The sequence below is a fragment of the Molothrus ater genome, chromosome 7 (assembly GCF_012460135.2).
Source record: "Molothrus ater isolate BHLD 08-10-18 breed brown headed cowbird chromosome 7, BPBGC_Mater_1.1, whole genome shotgun sequence".
In the NCBI taxonomy this organism is placed as follows: Eukaryota; Metazoa; Chordata; class Aves; order Passeriformes; family Icteridae; genus Molothrus; species Molothrus ater.
In genome coordinates this window covers 15,841,188-15,860,637 of record NC_050484.2, presented here as the reverse complement: position 1 = coordinate 15,860,637, position 19,450 = coordinate 15,841,188, and the positions used below count along the sequence as shown (strand labels likewise).

General features: G+C 45.0%; 2 protein-coding genes across 2 annotated transcripts in view; both read right to left on the bottom strand.

The window, feature by feature from the left end:
* Positions 1–7,914: 7,914 nt before the first annotated feature.
* Positions 7,915–10,470, bottom strand: LOC118688915 (tetratricopeptide repeat protein 30B-like). The gene has a single exon (XM_036386860.2). The coding sequence runs from the start codon at positions 10,428–10,430 to the stop codon at positions 8,430–8,432; it is 2,001 nt and encodes a 666-aa protein (XP_036242753.1). The 5' UTR covers positions 10,431–10,470; the 3' UTR covers positions 7,915–8,429.
* Positions 10,471–13,957: 3,487 nt separating this feature from the next.
* Positions 13,958–19,450, bottom strand: part of PDE11A (phosphodiesterase 11A) — a 105,823-nt gene continuing 100,330 nt past the window's right edge. The window contains exon 21 of the mRNA XM_036386859.2: positions 13,958–16,658. Coding sequence (XP_036242752.1) covers positions 16,497–16,658 — 162 coding nt within the window. The 3' untranslated portion in view covers positions 13,958–16,496. The remainder of the gene's footprint in view (positions 16,659–19,450) is intronic.

Genomic DNA, 19,450 nt, shown 5'->3' with positions numbered 1-19,450 from the left:
CTCAGTGAGGACCCTGCCTCGTGGAGGTCAGTGGTGTCCCGACTGAGCAAACCCCCAGCTCAAGCAGGACCTCTGAAAGGCAGAAAAGCGGGGGTGAGGGGCCCCCTGCGGGCTGGACAGAAATGCGGTCTGAGGTGGGAAGTCCTTGCCAGAATTGCATCCCTGTTTGCAGACAACCTTCTGGAGATTAGATCAGAGCCAGCAACCCCCTTCTAAGGGGTGAGCACACCTTCACGAACAGCTCAAATGAAACCTCAGTTTTTGTTGCTCTGCTTTGTACTTCTGGTTGTTTCCAATGTGTTGATTACCAGTCCAGTCATGCTCATTTGTTCCTGCCCCTGGAACCTTTAAGTTCAAATATAGAAACAGTTATTGGCACTATTACATATTTATTTGTATTGGCCCAGATTAAGACTCGATGTTCTGGGTTCAAACAACAAACAAAATGACAATGTTAGCAAATAAGATGATGATCTGTTTTGGATCCTCATTCTGGGCTCATTTCCACCAATTTAATTCAAGAATTACTTTAGAAGAATAAAAAATGTGATAGTGCTCTATTGGTACAACAGGACAAACAACCTGGACTCATCCCAGCTTATATTTTCATCAGAAAAAAGAGAACATATCAGGCAGGAAAAATATTTTAGGAAGAGAAATATGTCACAGCCCATTTTTGGTTTACATTTCTGCAGTAATTTTATGGCAGAAATATTAAGCAAGTGTTGTCACATAAGTTACTTTCCTCATCATCTAGAAGCAAGACTAATTACTTAGGTTAAAACTCAGAATAAAAGCATTGGTTATTTAGGTTTCTTGTGTAAATATGCATCTAATTGAAAAATGGAAATCAGAGAAAATAATTCTGCAAAACACGGTACAGTCTTAAATTACAGGAGGTTAATACACATCCTCAGTGTTTTCAATTGCAGAAGATGGGAGGTTTCTATTTAATGTGTCTCCCTAGGGAGGAATTACCTGATCTCTAACATGAGAAAACACCAAAGCCAAGGCAAAGGCCTGCTATTACTCTACCACAGAAAAACATGTTTCTTTGAAATTTCATCAGCTAGAAAATCAGTGAGTAGGGTTTCAGATTTCATAGAGGAATTTTACTGGGGTTTTTTGGGCACAAATGATAAAAATGCTATAAATTCTATCTCAGACTCTGCAAGTGAAAGGTTTAAGAGATTATGTGAGTAAATCATTCATCCCTTCTGAATATCCTGCTGATAAAAGGGATCCCCTGATGTGATATATACTGTCAGGTTTGAATCTGAAGCAGAGAATTTCTTTCAAGTTCCCTTCAGGGAATCTGTACATTTTATGCTGAATATTAGGATCACCTCTCCAGGCATGGAGAGGAAGCTAGAATGAGACCCTAAAGCCATAGAGAAATTATCAGAAAGAGATAAACTGGTTTCCTTTTTTTATTAAATTCTCCTATAACCAGCTTTATAACCTAGCAAGTCACAAAAAATTTCACAGTACATTACACATGCTCGCTGGCAGGCATTTCACAAGATCAGGGAGGCGTCTCTACGCGTTCTGCCCTGGATTGAGCACAAAGGCAGAGGGCAGGGCTCCCGCATCTTCCCTTCCCAGAGACGCCATCCCGCTGTAACAGCTTTATATTTTGTTGACTGTTTCACTGCTACCGACTCTTGTTACCAGCATTTCGTGCCCTCCGAAGCCCTGATACGCTCTTGCGCAGGCTGAGAGGCAGAAAAGAAGGTGGCCCCGGTTCTGTCGGGTAGAGCTGTGGCTGCTCCCCATCTCTAAAGGGAGGATGATTGTTGTCTTGCACACGATTGCGAGCGCTCAGCAGAGGCGGGCGGGGCGGTGCTGCCGCCTGTGAACGAACGCTCCCCGCGGTGCCACCGGCACAAATCCGGGCACTCCGCTGAGGTCAGCTGTGCACAGGACTGAACAAAAACCTGCCTAGAGGTCAGACTGCGCTGCTTAGGGGCAGGTTCCTCTGCAGTGTGCACTCCCTGTAAGGTGCTGCAGGAGGCTGCGGTGGTGCATGGCAATGCCAGCATCCGTGGGCTGAACGCACTGGTACCCAAAATTGCTGTCCTCCTGCTGATGCTGAGAGGCGGCACAGGCGCCTCTCTGCTGGGACGTGCACGTCCTTGCTCCTCCTAAACGCGGGGAAAGGGCAGTCGGGATTTCCTGGAGAGCCGAGGGCAGGCCAGCGCCGGGCCCGAGGGAGCAGGGATATTGCCTGTCACCGCTCGGTTGGGACATTCCTTCTCTCCAGCCATGCGACGCAGGGAGCTCTACCTTGGGCTGGGAAGGGCGGGGTTCCGCTCCCCTTTGTGTCGGGAGCGGGCCTGCGCCCTCGGCACGGCCCGTTCCGGCTCCCGGCTCGTTCCCGTTCCCATTCCCGTTCCCGGCCCACTCCCGTTCCCCTTGCCGGCCCGCGGGCCCCGGCCCAGCCCGGCGCAGCAGCGCCCTCTGCAGCACGGCCCGGCCCTGCCGCAAGGGTCCCTCGGACCCGCTGGACCGGGACCCGGTTCCTGGTGCTTCCCGGGGGAATGCCGTGTCTCCGCACCTGCGCCAGCGGCGCGGGGCTGTCGGTGTGTTGGCTGCGCCTTTGCTGCCGGGCCGGCCATCAGAGTGTGGCGCTCGACGCTGTAAAAACGCCATGTGCCTTGAGCTGCTCAGCAGGGGAAGAGCAAAGGATTTATGTGCGCCCTGAATGCCCCGTCCCTCAGCGCTGATGGTGCTTCTCCATCTCCTCCTGCTCCGCGTGGGGGCCGCGGTGATAAATACTATTGACAGAGCAAGAAAATCCGACGCGCCGTGTCGAGCTCTCGCGTTCCCGTTTGCCGGCCGTTGTGAGCGGCCGTGAATCAGCCGAGCGGCACACAAAGAGGTCTGGGAGACACCAGAGACGTGCAGCTCAGAAAAATCCGAGCTGTGCTAATTTTAATTTGGAAAACGGCTGTTAGTAAACAGTTCAACCCAACAGGATCTGAGTGTTAGCCAACTCCCTCTGCCCTCTCCCACGGGAAAGAGAGCTATAAAATAAAACCGACTCATAAAATGCTGTTCGTCAACCTGTTCCCTGCTCGTGACACAGGCTGGAAAGGGTCCTAGGGGCAGAGCTGGGGGAAAGGAGAAGGTAAGCAGCAAAAAGGGCTGAAATTCAGGAAAGCAGATGACTATGCACAGCAGAGGACAAAAAAGCCATGAGAGACTCAGACCGTTCAGAGCCAGTGCACACATTCATCACAGGAAGCTTTAAAGTTTGTGATGCTGAGTGATGATTCCCATGTTCCAGAGAAAATGTGGCAATTGTCTTTTCGATTCCCCTTTCCGAGCCGTTCCTGGCAGGGTGGCTGTGGGCACACGGGTATCCCGGGGCTGGGGCTGTGCTGCAGGGCTAATCCTGTGCGAGCCGGCTCGCAGCGCTCAGCCCTGCGCTCAGAGCCGCGGCGGCTCCGTGCTTGCTGCCGGAGGCTGTGCCTGGCCAGCTCCAGGTGAAGGATCAGAATCCCCAGCCAACTTCTGCTTCTCTTTGTGCAACAGTGATGTTTGCTTAATGTACAGCAGCTGCGCCATGGGAAACGTGGGGTTAGCTGATTTCTAAGCAGCATTTTAAGTGGGTAGAAACAAGGCATTTCGTCATTGAATAAGACTGGGATTGCAGCATTCCAGTACTTTCCAGAAGCTGCACTTGAATGGCATGAAATAGTATGTGAAAATTAGTATTTTTAAGGTGCCAATTTAAGATTCATTGAAGTAAATTTGAACTTTTTAATTGATTTTCCTGGCCTGCAGTTGGGACTATAAACTACAGTGAATTTAGGGGAAGATCTTCAAAAACAGAAATATTCTGGACTGTTTGGTTTGGTTTGGCAAAGCCTGCTCTAAGGCTTTATTAGTTTAAATTCAGGCAAGATCTAGGAAAATTATGCTAATCAAAAGGTTCTTAAGGAAATGAGTCCAAATGTCTCAATTTCTCTACTTAATGGAAAAGCATCAGCCGAAAAAAGAAATGCTTTGCTGAAAATAGAGCCTGAAAAGTTTGTCAGTAGTTAAAGCCTCTTTTACTTCATTTAGAATATGTTTCTTTGTTTAGAATCGGTCGTCCAAATGAGGTGCAAAAACACTTCCTTCAAAAACATAAAGATGCACATTGTCCTGGCCATACCTACTCCTTAGGAAGATAGCAGGTTGTAGCAGAGTCCCAAAATATAGAGGTATTTCATTTACTGAATGGTCAAAGAGAAATAAAGGACGAGAAGCCTGAGGGAGAGGAAGGGATGGATCTTTCAGTCCACACAGCCACATTATGACATCAGTGTTCCAAATCTGAATTTTTCAGGGTTAGACTCTTCTGCCTTTGCTTGAATCTAAAGCCAATATGGATTTGTGGAAGTTTTGAACTCAGGTTTCTAAAATAGGATGTTGTCAGTAATATATTGTGGAATGGGCTGTCAAAACCAGCTTTTATTCTTGTATGTAACTTCACCATTTTTAGAGAAATAACATTGCTTGTTCTCCTGCTAAAAGGAGCCTGCTTACCCAGTAGAAGTATGCACAACATTCCCAAGGAAGACAGTCATCATCTTCCTCCTAGCACTGTATAGGAAGACTCTGCTGTCTTACCTTTTATCTCTGTCTTACCATAAACCCCTTGATTACAGAAGTTTTTGGGTCAGCTCTGACTGTGGAGCTGATCACAAGGGTCCCTGGCATTCCTTACCTATGTTGTGCTGATGGTGCCAGCAGACATTTGATGAAGATTTGAGCACCAAGGGGCATGAAGTAACTTGTATCTCAGGCCTTCTGTGCCTCTCCTGCTCCTGCCAGTGCACGTGGGCTGCTGTCAGAACATTGGTCTGAGCCCTCTGCTTGTGCACTGTGTGCTGTGATTACTGCAAAGGTAATTGTACAAAAAGATGTGTCCACTGCAGTACCACACAGTTTGTCACCTGAAACATGGGTGACAAGCCCATGCAAGTTTTGAGGACAAGGACATTTCACAAGATGACCTGTAAGGACAAGGTGCAAAAGAGGCTATTAGTGCAAAATCCTAGTATGGTGGTGATGTACATGGGAGGCATCTTGTGCTGCTCACCTTTCAGACACTGATGCTGCAACAGAAGGCTTCTTTCCCCTTGCTCCCAATAATAAAAAAAAAAACCCAAACCAACAGAGGCTCTTACTTAGGACTCTGAGCTTATCTGCAGCTGTTTGCCCATTGCAGGTCCTGTAAATATGGTCACATGTTTCTGGGTAGTGTTTTTGATATTTTTTTGGAACAAAAGGACTCTGCTGGCTTAAGGCATTAATTTAGGCAGATTTTACTATATGTATAGGGAGCATAAACTGTTACTTGCTATCTTCCTTCCTCTGTAAATAAAAATGTATATGCTTTCCTTTAAAAATGTATTTTGTGTGTAAGTCACATAGTGATAACATTAAATGTGGTATAAAGATGGTAATAAAAGTGGTTGTAACATTTATATATTTTTCATGACCAAAGTGCTTTGCAGTGGGAGATGCTATAAACATGTGCTTGCCACTGGAGGAAGCAACAGTCCTACACTGCAAAAGATGTCAGCCACATGAGCGCAGGCCCTAGCTCTTCTGGGCACAGAGTGTGTGGGCAGGCAGCTCTCCAGGACAAAACGAGGGTGAGGGTGTCTGCCCCAGCGTGTCACTGCTGTGGGAAGGTTGGGTGCTACTGCTGAGGAAGAGGCCATGGTGGACAGGGTGGAAAATGCTGCTGGAATCAGAGGAGACTCCATGCAGAAGCATCTCTTGATGCAGCAGAGGAGGAAGTGCCTGTCCCAGGCCTCCTCCTCATTGTACCTCAGCTCTGTCACTTCTCCCTCTTCTTTCTGCAGCAGAGGCCTCTTCACTTTGAGGTCCTTGTGTTCAGCATCACCCAACCTGCTCAGAAGCCCTGGGTTGTCTGTGGGCACAGCATACTCCCTGAAGAAAAGCACATAAAAAGAGCAGGAAAAGGGAAGAACAGGAAAAATGCTGCTCTTGGCACTTCTGTTGTGATGTAACAGGATGAAGCAAATTCCAGGCATGCCGACTGCCCTCTAGCCGTATCTTCTAAAACAGCCACAGCTTGCAGAACTCCACAGCTTTTTTTGGGGACGTTTCCATTGGGAGGGTGGCTCATCTCCCTGCCCAGCCTGTGGGGCCGGTGCCTTGGCTGCAGTGGGCAGTGTGTGCCAGAGCTGGTGCCACAGCTGCCTGTTTGCAGTGCAGCCCTGTGGGCACGGGAGGCAAGGAAGCGATGAAGCACTTGGGGCTGCAAATCCTGGCAGCAGTGCCCTCGTGAAAGCCACACTCTGGCTGTATGGAAAACCAAGAGCATATTAGTGTCTGAACTGCTCTCCATTAGAGGGCATTCAACATTTGCAGGGGCACGAATCTGCAAAGTGATTTTTTTTTAAATGTCCAGTGACTTTTACAGAAAACACACAATGAATATTAAATAAAGGGCATTGCCTATTAGTGCACTTCAGACACTTATGTAGTATGATTTTTTAAAAACTTTTTTTTAAAGGTCATGCTGTTTATGCTGCATAATATATAATACAATTGCACTGTAAATTAGAGACATGCTTTACAGCCTGCTGCTGTGCTTCATAGGGGTGAACAAAATTTGAAATCACAGGTCTCCTCCCCATGGGGAAACAGTTGTGGGAAATATTTAGTATCACAATAATCAGGGCTTAATGGCCTAGTGATGAGCTATGGAGGCCTCTCTAGGACACCTTGCTGCATCTCCTGCCTGCTCTCTAGTCTCTCTAGAACATTTTTCCATTCTTAACACTGTTAAATTTTATTTTAATTTACTGTTATAGGACATTTAGGGTAAACTGTATCATTACCTCACCCACAGCATTTCCTTTAGTTGTACATGATATGCTCAGCCCTGATAAGTTTGTCACCTAGCAGACAAGAGTTGACTTTCTCTGTGTTGAAATGGCTGCAGGCCTGTGCAGTTCGTATATACATTAAGTCTCTGGAAGGATTAATTATTCTATTCCTTTATAATAGCTTAAAAACTTCAAAAATGCTGTTCTCTTTCTTCTCAGGTAAACTGGGGCATAGAAACTGGATTCTGAGGGACATGCAGACTGATTCAAATATCCCCTCAGGACAGCTCTTCAGGGAGCCAGTATCAAAGGTAAGCAAGTGAGTTAAAGCCAAGGATTTTTGATCCTTATTTTAAATACTTCAGCTCACACATTGCTTCAAAGGGCAGAATACACAAAAAGGACAGCAGCCATGGAGCAGAGAACCAGACTGCATAAAAGCACTGGAAAACATTTTGGTCACACTTCACTGCAGAACACATATGTTTGAAAAGGGATGGGAAGACTGTTGAGAAAATACACTGAGTGATGCCAGGGTGAAGGAAATGCCAAGTAAAGGAACTAAGCAAATAAACAGGGTTTTGGAGAAGTGTTGAGAGGTGCAGGAAGAGTGTAACACAAGAAGGAAAGAGAAGCAGATTTCTTCCACCCAAGGGTACAGGTTGTAAGCCTTGCATGAAATGGAAGTTACAATGGGTTTTTCTTAAAGAATATAATTTCACATTCACAGGTCTCTTACCAGAGACTGTTTTAAGAATAGTATTTGGATTGGAGGGGCTGCACACAGAGGACTGAATTACTAAGTAAGCCCTTGCTACTGAACAGGTTTTCAGGGCAACCGCTGCCACCCAGATGGTGTGGGCACTGGGACTCTGAGGGCAGCACTGAGCAGTGTCTTTCAAGCCAGTTGTCATAACAAATTTTATTTCAAAGGTAGATCTACACTGAGGTATCATCCTAATAAGCCTTCTTGGAAGGCTTCATTCCTGGTCCCTGTATTAGTTATAGAATTTGCTAGAACACTCATGCATTATTAATGAGTCAGCAAAAGGAAATGTTTATGTTTGTAGAACTGATTTTTTAATATAATGCCATTTCTTGTGTTTAAATAGACTACTGACGTGATCTGCAACATATTAAAAAATACCTTACAAAAAGCAGAAGAAATGTTTCACACATAGACATAAATTAGAGAATTAAAACAACAGCTTCTTCAAATTCTATTCTAGAAGAGACAGATAACAATTTTTTTCAAATGTCAACCAATGAAAAGAAACTTGCTCTAATTTTAAGAAGGATAAAGTATTATCTTATGGGTGAAAACTCTATGGTATTTCTATGATATTCTTGGTCAACACATCTTAAGTGGTATTTAACATGAAAGGTTACTCCTAGCAAGAGAGAATGCTCCTAGTTATCTGGTACAGCTTAATTTCATTAAAATATTCTATTTTCTACTGAACATTGTTAAAATACAGCAAAAAATCCTTAGAGATTTTTGTGAGGGTTAGCATTACCTCACAAGCACAAGAAAAGAACAAGGTTCTCATTTCTGCTGTATGATAACAACATTTACTCAGCCCACCCAGTGATCTTATACATCAGTGCCCTCAAAAGCCTGGCTTCATAGGTGACTGTGTTTTTCCCATTGTGCATCCCACTCTCTTCCAGAGGGTGCTCAATGACAGCTGGGATGTTTCTTCCATACTGTTCACACTGCTTCAGAAACTGCAGGCACTCCTGGATCGCACTGTCCCGCAGCATGATCATGTGCTTGGACATGTTCTCCAGCAAAGACAGGAAACACCGCTTAGCGTAATACCACGTGTCCGTACTCAGCTTTTTGTTATAGGGCTCCAGGCTTTTAATGATCCTTGAAATACCAAAGTCGTAGTTTCCCTTCACACAGTACAGGGTACCAATGACTAGATTGACAATGCAAAGATGGTAGGTGTTTTTATCAGGGTGATCATAAGACAGCTGCTCTTCTGCCTTCTCAATTTTCCTCATTAGTTCCTCTGCATCCTCATTCTGGCTTGTCAGGATGTAGGAAACGCAGAGATTTGCTAACACAATGGCACTGACATCGAGAATGTTGTCGTAGTGCTTTTTAACTATTGGCTCATAGAAGCTAATAGCCTCTTTATACTTGTTCTCCTGCATGAAGAGCACGTGAGCCACATTGAGCTTCCACACCTCGTGTTCCTTGCAGAACTCCACTGATTTGTGGAAGATCTTTTCTACCATTGTGTAGTTCTTCATGTCCCAGTAAATCTTTGCCTGGGCCATCAAGACAGGTATATATTTATCCAGAGTCTCATCATATTCATTAATTGCCTTTTTTAGAGCTTCATCATCCCAATTTTGCCTAGCTTCTTGTACCTGTTTTGTGAGTTTTCTCAGCTGCTCAGTCATTGTCCCTGCTGAATCATCTAGCTTGTGGAAAGCCTCTTCAGGGGCAGTTTGACAAGTAATAATGGCATCCAAGAAGTTGTACAGATAAGGTGTGAGCAGTTTGTAAGTCAGATGGGCATTCTCTGCCAGCACATCAGCTGCCAGGTCATAGTATTGATGCTTGCAATAGAGAAGCAGCAAGTTACCAAAAGTTTCTGGTGGACAGGGGTTCTGCAGGAGAAGAAACTGCAGCTTCCCAAACCCATCAGTGGGCTGGCTGTCCATATTCATGAGTGCCTGGTTGTGCAGCGTGACGGGATCCAGCTCTTCCTCGGCCCTCGGTGGCATATCCGTGAGCGCTTCCTGCGCCGCTCGCACGTTGTGCAGCTGGTACTCGATGGCCGCCTTGAGGTTGAAGGCCTCCACCAGGGCCGTGCGGTGCAGGAGCAGCGTGTTGCCTACGCTGCGCACGTCGATGCCCTCGGTGGTCATGCCCACGTTGAGCTCCGGGTGCTGGTGGATGCCGCGCTTGATGATGTCGGATATGTACTTGAGGGCAGCGTGGTACTGCTTGGCCGCGTAGGAGCACAGCGCCATGTTGTAGGACAGCTCCGGGCAGTAGCCCAGCACTTGCATGGCGCTGGCAAACTTGCCGCTGGCCTCTTCGTGCCGGCCCTGCCGGTACAGCAGGCAGCCCAGGTTGACCTCGGCATCGGCCCGCTCCGACGGGTCCTCGGCCGCTCCGGAGCCGCCATCAGCAGCGGCGGCGAGCTCCTCCTCCACCAGGCTCTGGGCCGCCGGGAGGTCGCCCTGGGCATAGTGGACAGCGGCCTGGAGGCGCAGGGCCCGGCGGTGGAAGGCAGGCACGTCCAGCAGCGGGCTGGCGACCCGCAGGGCCTCGGCGAACAGCCCGGCCTTGTAGAGGGCCTGCGCGTGGCACAGGCGGTACGGGAGCAGCTGCGGGTGCAGCGCCACCAGCTGCTCGTAGCACTCGGCCGCCGCCGCGAACTCCTGCAGCTGGTAGTGGCAGTAGCCCAGCAGCGAGAGGCAGCCCCGGGAGCGGCAGCTCTTCTGCAGTCCGCGGTTCAGCAGCGACACCGCCTCCGCGAAGCGCCCGCTGGCGATGAGCCCGTACACCACGGCTGTGTGCTGGCCCTCGGGCACCGGCGCGGCCTCCATCGCCGGCCCCGGCACTGCCTCGGCGGCGGCGGAAGCGGCGCCATCGCTGCCATGGCAACGGCGCCGCCGAGGCGGAAGTGCTCTCGTGGGGGCGGGCGCTGCCCCGGAAGCTGCAGCGCGGGCGATGCCGCGTGGCGGAGATGGCGGCGGCTGCCCTGCCCGGGCCTGTCCGGCCGCCCTGCCGCCACTGGGAGCTGGTGCCGGCAGCGGAGCCGCGTCCTCTGCCTTTGCCTGCCCTCCTCTGCTCTCCTCCCTCCGCCCATGTCCCGAGCGCTGACACCGCGTGTTCAGAGCCGGTTCCGAACTGCCGCGAAGAGCTAGAGCCTCCTGAAGTCGCTGCCTGGGCCAGAATGTTTCCCACATTTCGGGATCTCGTGCAGCCGGGAGGAATGAAGAGTAAAAAGCTCCTGTATTTCTAAACGCAGTGTAATAGTTCCCTTAAGCAGTAGGTGGTGTAAAAGCATGCCCTAAGCTAAACACATAGCCCAGGGCAGGAGCCATTTAACCACTGTCTTGGGCTTTGCCCACATGAAACATCCCCTTTACAGCCCATTAAGATCCAAAGTTGGTTAAGGCTGGTAGGTGGCAGGAAGTATGTCTCTACCTTGGAACAATCCGACAGGTTTCCTGCAACTTTCAGAAGCAGAAAAAATTACTCCAACTTTTCTTATTCAACAGTGTATTAGTGCTTTGGCAGGACTTCTTTCCCCCCATGGTATTTCTGCTGACCAGGGAGGGATACTCTAGAGCACAGACTGTATAATGTGTGTAATTTCTGTGCATGTGAATAGCTCCCTTACGGTCCCCAGGCAGATCTGGCTTCTGGTCATTCTGGACTAATGCCAAGCATATCCAGGGAAGGAGTTTGGTTTTCCCCCAGGAATGAGTGCTGCAAGGCTGTGTGTCAAAAATCATATCTGGGCCGCTCAGTCTCGCGTGTTTTCAGGATCTTCTATTTGAGAGATTCAGGAATCAATAGATACAGCTCTGGTTGATACCAACAAGTTTCAAAGAAAAGTAATAATAATAATAATAATAATAAATGAAAAATCATAGTAAGCTGTTAAAATTATTTATCTTTTTAAAGCCTAAGTAAACCCAAGCTGCTAATTTCAAAAGCATGCTTTGAAAGCTGAACCAGCATAGTTTGATCTACTTAGCAAAACAGTAACAGTTTTAAGATTAAAAAAAAAAGGAAACTGATGCAGAAATCTTTTAAGTTTCACATTTTGCAAGTATCTGGGATTCACTTGCCTTAGAACAGACACATGGTATTTCTGTGCATTTGTCAGCTGTCTCCCACAGGCATATTCCCCAGAAAACTGTAGGATATAATGGCCTACATGCTTAAGAATTCATAATTAAATACAAAGTAATCCAAGAAAGGAAAGGTAACAAGCAATATACAGGATGTATTCCAACAGTGGTACATTCCAGCAACGGGAATCTCTGGGGCATCTCTTACATCCCACTTCATTGCTATGTTAGAAACCATTCACATGATTTTACTCTTTGAAAACTCTTCCTTTGAAACAGCCATTAAAAAAACCTTCTTGTTCTCTATTTCTTGCCCATAACACTCTAGGCATTGAAGCGCCTGTTAGTATGTTTTATGTATCTTTGAAATAAACCTGTTTTAAACTTTCACACAATGCACAAATGACTTATCAGGAACTAAAACTGGTTTGAATTTATAAAGGGAAAATAAGTATTTGGCCTGTAGACTGAAACACTCCTGTTTTTCCACAAGAATGAATTAATCTAAACATTACAAATTACACTAGGCACTGCTGGTTGCAGTTTTCAAAAACAATTTGTGAGTACTAGTATTGGCTTTGTTGGTAACTACAGGCACATTATGAGATTGCAGTGCTCTCTAAGAAGGTGCAATTAGCAAGGTCACCAGACCAGAAAAATGCAGCTGCTGTACCAAGGACACCATCTGAAGAAATACCTGAGCTAGAAACATACTTGTGTATGCTGTGGTTACAAAACACACAATTGACCTTCTTGGCAAGACTCCTGGCCCTGTAACTTGTAGGGGTTGGCTGAGACAGAGCTGTGTGGGGAGTTCTGTGCCTGCCTGCCACATGAGGCAGCCACTTTAAACCCCAGTGAGCTACTGCTGCTGACCTTGTGCAGCTCTGCTTCGGAGCAGGAGCAAAACCACGTCCTGACAAGCAGAGTCTGCATCTCCATCACATTGTGAAGCTGTTCTTACTTGTCTGTAGGTACAGGCTGGGAGGGAATTGGCTGGTTGCACTACTCGACTTACGGCCAAAGACACCTTTTGAACATCTTGTTCTTGGGAGGTTCTTCTGTCTCAATCACTGGGGAGCCTCTACCCCAGGTGCTCCTTGCCTCAAACAGCCTTCAGTTTTCTGGTGGGGTCACATTGTCGTGTTGCAGGGGAACACTTTGGTCCAAGGGAGTGCACATACAAGACCTGAGCTCTTCCACCAAAGCCTGTCTGCTCCATGCCCCCCTCAGGAGTGAAGCCAAAATTGGGGCTGTACCCAGTGGGCATCCTTGTCTCCTTGCTGAGCATATGAAAGGGCCCTTGGCAGAAGGGCAGGAGACAAGCCCACTCTTGTTACCATCAGCTGGTGGGGCAGATGCAGCTGCAGTTCAGAAGTCTGCTCAAAGTCAAGCAGGATTTGATTGTCTAGTTCATTCCTGATTAGCCTTTGCAATTGTAGAACATTTATGGTGGATTTTTTAAAATTTTGTTTTATTTGGGTTTCATTTTTTGTGAGGAAAGGGTGATTTTGGTAAGTAGTTTCACAAGTGGAAATCCGAAATGAAATTACTGTTTGGCCTGAACTACCTTTGAGGATGGGGATGAAGACCTGATCATTTTCTGGTGACACAATTAAGGCTGCTGCTTGGCTCTTGTGAGACTTCAAGGCCTGTAGTTCATGGGCCTAGAAACCTGACCCAATTCAGGCAGCAGTTGGCACGAGTCAGTAGGACACCTAGAAAAAAAGGCATTGCCACAACCAACCTGAAGCACCTCTGGGTGTTTTATGGACAATCCATGTGCCCATCAAATTTTAGCATTGGATTTGTAAATGCTAGAGGCCTCATTCATGGCTGGATTTCCACTTACAGCTGGGACAAAGAAATGGTGACTTGTCTTTTGCTGATGTGCTGGGCATCTCAAGGGAAAGGCCAAGCAGCCCTGTCCTGGGTAACAGCTATGTTCTCCACAAGCTCTCTTGATTTGTCCTTGCCTCTTGTGGACCTGTGTTTTATATGCATTCACAGAATTAGGCTGATTTCAATGTTTTAGTTTTTTTTTTTAATCTCTCCTTGTTCAGCAGGCAGGGAAGCAAGTAAAAGAGAATGAGATTAAATAACCTACACAATTATGTCTCTCGTGCATATCTCAGAGAGTTTGGCAGAACTGACTGAAATACTGGGAAATTGTTTCCCTATCAGAAATAATGAAAAGCAGATACAATTTCTGATCATCAAGTTTATAAGCATTAGCTAAAAAATGTTTCCAACAATCTTAAAATATAATAGACTTGAAATATGTTTCTTTAATGTACTACATGCTTCCACAAAGAATCATCTTTTTCTCACTTTTTTTTTGCTGTTTCCTAAGCTAAGTCTTAAAAAAAGGAGATAAGGTTTTTATTTGTTTAGTTGGTTGGTTTTTTTAAGATTGAGCTAAATGACTTTCAGAGACTGAATGCTGTTCTGAGATGCACTGCTGGGCCCCCCAGTTTCAGTAGGGTTGCTTCATTTTTCCTGAGAACAATCTGATAAGATCAAGCCGTGTGCTCTCATTTTCTTCCTTGTGATGGAGGAACAGAACCATAACATTAGTCAGCAGTTTCTGAATTTTGACCCACAATGGCAAAGATACCAAAAGACAGGAGAAATAGATGGAGGCAATTACAAACAGTCACTTGATTGATGGTTGACATTGTTAGGGCTTCAGCTGTGTGTCAGGCTGCGGTGCTGCCGAGTCCGCATCCCTGGCAGTGGGTGTTGCCATGGGCAACAGTGCACTGAAGCCAATAAAAGGAGAGGAAATGAGGGGAGACTCAACCTTCGGGGAGGCCGTAGGGTATGCATTATAAATTAAGTTACACTTAGCAGTATGCAATATCAAAATTCAGGAAAGCTGTGTGTACCTACCAGCAGTACTGTTGGTTCCTAGTAGCTGTTTTTCCAATAAAGTATGTGTTGCAGGTTTGTATGGCTTGCTGCTTGCTAAACTGCTCTGGCTTTATTCAGAGAAGAAAGAAGTGGTAAGAGAACAGCAGAAACATTTCCATGTGGTGTGTGTACTCACTGCTGTGCAGTTTGCATTTCTGCTCCTTCCCTGCTTCCTTCTGCTAGAAAGTGATGTGGTTCAGTTGTGCACTAACAGATTGGCTCACAATGCTACTGAATTTCCAGCTATTGTCCTACACACCATTAGAAGCACAGAGCATTTTTCTTTTGTTGTGTTTCTTCTAAAGAAGCGATCAGCAGATTTGTTGTTTCTGTTTGATGTAGTCAGCTTTTCTAAGGCTCTAACAACTCAGTTTCCTTAGAAAGGATAAAAGCTCTTTTAGCATCTGGTCAGTTGGGCCAGGTTCTGATTTCCATTAAGCTGCTGCCAGTTCAAGGTAATTCCACTTAAGTAAATGGAGTTTGGCACAGGTGTAAAACTAAGCTGAATTCAGCTTTAATTTCTGCTGCCAGACAGATTCTATATTTAGAATCCCATTTTTCATGAAGTACAAAGGCTTTTTTCCCCCCCATGAATGGGCACTCATAAGCACTGCAACATGACTCCTCTTGTGCCTGGTCATGCAGCAGAGAAAACACCCTCAAATCACAGATCACAGGTTTGCTGCATTAGTGATCTTGACACTAATGGAAGGAGACCAACTTTCAGGTAATACTAGGTTCATCACAGAGAGACATTTGGTTTTGTGACCTATCATATTTGATTAGATTTTTAGGGACACCTTTACCACGGGTGTCAACATGTGAGCCTTAACTAGTGCTGTGCTAGCTGTAGTAATAGCACTTGAAATTGTACTGAAAGAACTGTGAGAGAGTAAGGGGTAGTCCAGTGTGATGATATTCTACCTCTCCACCATTTCAAAATACTAATTTCTACTGGAAATTATCCTAGAAAGGCTTATCCATGTTCTGCTTTTCAATGTAATATAAACCTGAAGCTCAAAGCAACAGATTTCCTTTTTTATTTGTATTCTATTTAAAAAAAAAAAAAACCATTAATCTTTTCCTTAGGCAACACTATAATTAAAAAAAAAAAAGAATGTGTTATAAGAGCATTTTTGAAAAGAAAAAAAAAAATCCACTCTAAAATTACCATGCAATATTTTGCCTTTATGCAAAATTCCTCTTGCTGAAAAATTTGCTGCAGTGTTAATATGAATTTCTCAGGGAAGAAGGGACAGCTTGGTGTTTTTGAAGATAATAAAGTTTGTTTTTAAATGTAGCAAAGGTAGGCAATTCTAAAGGCCCTGATCAATCACTAAGAAGCTTTGTTGTAAAAAAATACTTCTTCAAAATACAAAGCAGGCTTTTCAGAACATTCAGGCATAAAAGAGGAGGGAGAATAAGAGAGGAGCATCACAAAAGCAGGCATAATTGATTCATAACATGTACTGAAGAGATGCAAAACAACAATGTAATTACACACTATTCTGTTTTCTGCAGCTCCTTGCATATGAATTGGCCAGCTTGCATCCCAGTCCTGCTCTGTATTATTAATTTTATTAAGCTGTGAGTTCTTATATTTCAGTCTGTTGTCAGCTTTACGGATTTTTACAGCAGCAGTTGAAATGTAGTGGAGCTGAATGAACGCTTCTTCTGTTCAGTGTTGCGTGTCACTCCAGATACCAGCGCAGTCCCACTGCAGGCTTCCGTTCAGTCCCACTAAGCCTTCCAGGAAAAGCAAACTGTGCTGCCGTCAAGATAATATCCCATCAATTAGGCATGTCTGGGAAAGCATTTCTTAAAAATTGGTGGGTCTAAGCTTATGAAAACCTTTCAGACAGCTCTTATTGTAAAGTGACACTGATATTTGCAGGCTTAGTTTATGTCTTTGAAAGACGTGGTGAAGCTAGAGGAAAAGGAGGACAAGGATGCTGCCTGAGAAGGAAGTCTTTTCTGGTGCAGCTCCTCCCATTTACCTCTATTTACTGCCACAGAGTCCAGCATAGGCTTCAGTTTCACATTCAGCTTCACTAGGCACTGGAAGAAGATTAAAAAGAGAATGAGAGGAAAAATACTGATAGTATATCCACTCCTTTTAAGGACAGTCCATGGCATAACGGGGAAAAAAGAGTTTAATCTGCACTATGTCCTTACCCTCCTCATTCCCATTTGTAAATACCTGTGGAGGTAAATTTATTGTCCCTATTGAGTTCTCTTTATCTATCTGACTCATTTTACATAAGTCTTTAAGCCACCAAAAATGTAGAAAAAGGCACACAAAATGGCAGAGATGCCGCTCAACTACTTTAGCATTCCTGCAATCCTTAAAGATAGTCCTTTTGAGGGATCCCCAAGTGCCTGAGGCTGCCAGCTATGGCATCTATGAGCAGGAAGGTCCACTGGCTGTATGACAAGCTGGACAAAGCTGAAATAATCTCCCTAGTGCTCAATTCTTTTTTCCTATAGATGACTAAACCACAACAGTACTGTGCTTTCCCAAGCTGGCAGAAAAAACAATTACTGTGTGCTCAAATTAAAGAAATATAAATGGGTTTTCTTTGAGGTTGCACTGAAATCACCTCTTCTTTACATATCCAGCCCAATGATCACAGTGGCCAGTAAGAATCTTTAATCTGTTTCATCTGGCTTTGAATACATCCCCGAATTATGGTATTCCTGCACACCTTTGCTACAGGTTATTTTACCTTCCCCTTTAATATCACCTGCTTATGTGCAAAGACCACAAGTACTTCACTTGGTTTTGTATCTATATTAAAGAGAGACAGAAATTAACAGCAGCACTGGATGTCAGGAAAGGGTTAACCACTTGCCTCCCAAGTGGTCATGTAATGTGTCATCTCAGGACAGAGAGTGTTCTTTGGCAGCTTTTCTGGTTAGCAAGCAGTGGCTTTTGCTGAGAGCTGGGCAGCATGCTTTGTCCTATAGCATGGAAGCTATGTATTTGTCATTGGAAAAAAAGGATCGGTGCCAGATTAAAAACCAAAAAGGACAAAGAATACAGCAAAAGTTGCTCTTCTAAAAGTGCAGAGAATGATAAGATAATGAAAGGAAAGGGGGAGCAGGTACCTTTGCAGTTGATCAGTTTTTGCTTTAAATAGCAGGGTTAACAGGAGCTGCTTTAAATGGTCCCCAGAGCCCAGACAACACTAAAGAACTGGATTTTTTTATAGCTAGCTTGCAAGCCATGGGAGCTTGGCTTGAAGTAAGTATTGGTAGATTTTTAATTGAGCTATTATATGATAATTAAGGGTTAATGGCCTGATTTTAAGATGTGCTGAAAACTTGCAATTTCAGTTTACTTCCATAGGAAATATGAATGCTCAGCACTTATGAAAAATCACATCATGAGGAAGAAGCTGGAACTTTAATCAAATTCACTTCAAAATTATTTCCTTAGAATATGGCCCAGACTGGGCAGATAATTTTGCAGTCTTGGGCCTGGGGTAAGAGGCAGGGTTCACTGCAGTCTCTGCCCCCTAGAGCACTGCTTGCTGCTGATGGTCATTCATTTTACAGAATGGATAAGGATTTTCAACTTTCCCATCACCAGGCCTCACAACTCTGCATTTGTATATCTTTATTTCAGACTGTTGTGTATTCCTTAAACCTGATTTGGCAGAGTCTAAAACAGAGGGGCTAATGTATTATAAACAGCTGAAAGTATCTGAAAAGCTCACTGCCATTACCATTAGCACCTGCATTACCACTGCCAGCTCAGTGTCTAGAGATAGCACATGTGATACTCAGCCCTTGACAGCAGCATATCAGATCCTTTCTGTGCACAGCCAGTACCTTCAAAAAGTTTTTGTGAAGTATTTTTCCAATATACACCTTCAATTAAAAACATCAAATAAATAAATATTAAGAAATACATATAAGCAAGCAGCCTGGTGGTTAAATCACTCTTTAAAAATTGGCATGCTTCAAACCTCTGTAAGCCCAAAGATGTTCTGCACTCTCATCCTGTCAGCCCCAGGATCTGTAAGTACAAAACAGCAGTACAGGCTGTTCCTGTATACATATATATATATATATATATATGTGTGTGTGTGTGTGTGTGTGTGTGTGTATGTGTATGTATGTGTACATGTATATATTATATTTTCTCTCTCTCTCTCTCTCTCTCCATATATAGTATATATACTATATACACTATATATATACACACTATACCCAGGAATCTATAGCAGCTACAGGCAGTATGGAGAAGATGGAGCTCACTGGCACTGTGGGCTCTGCCTCAGTGTGGCTGTGCAGCTCTTGACTATGTCTGTGTCCTTTCTGTAACCTTGCTTTTTTGCCAAGGCTGACCACAAGACTGTGAGGTTTTCCAGCCTAGTTCCAGGGAGCAGTTGCAGAGGTCTGGGCATGACCTCCTGCTGTGCCTGTCCCTGCAGGCACTGGCATCTGCCATGGCTTATGGCAGGAGACAGCCCTGTCACGGACTGTGCCAGGATGGCTGCGAGTGCTCGAGGTACTCACAGCAATTAGCTTTGCATTGACTACAGCAGGGACCAGGAGCCCAAGCAGGCTGGGAATAGATTCAGGAAGCACCCCCACAGTTCTGTGGTAATCACTGTTATCCTATGAGCTGTAAACATATTTTAAATCTGTAAGTAAATACACATATTTCTTCGAAATATAGATCTAAGCGGACATTAGAGTCTAATAACCCAGGTGCAACAGAGGCTACCAGGTAAATAACAAGAATGGTTAACTACTAACATTAACTTTGATGAAACAGATTATAAGGAGTATTTAAGAAAGAATAAACCATGTCTTTGATATTAATTTTTACCATGGCACCA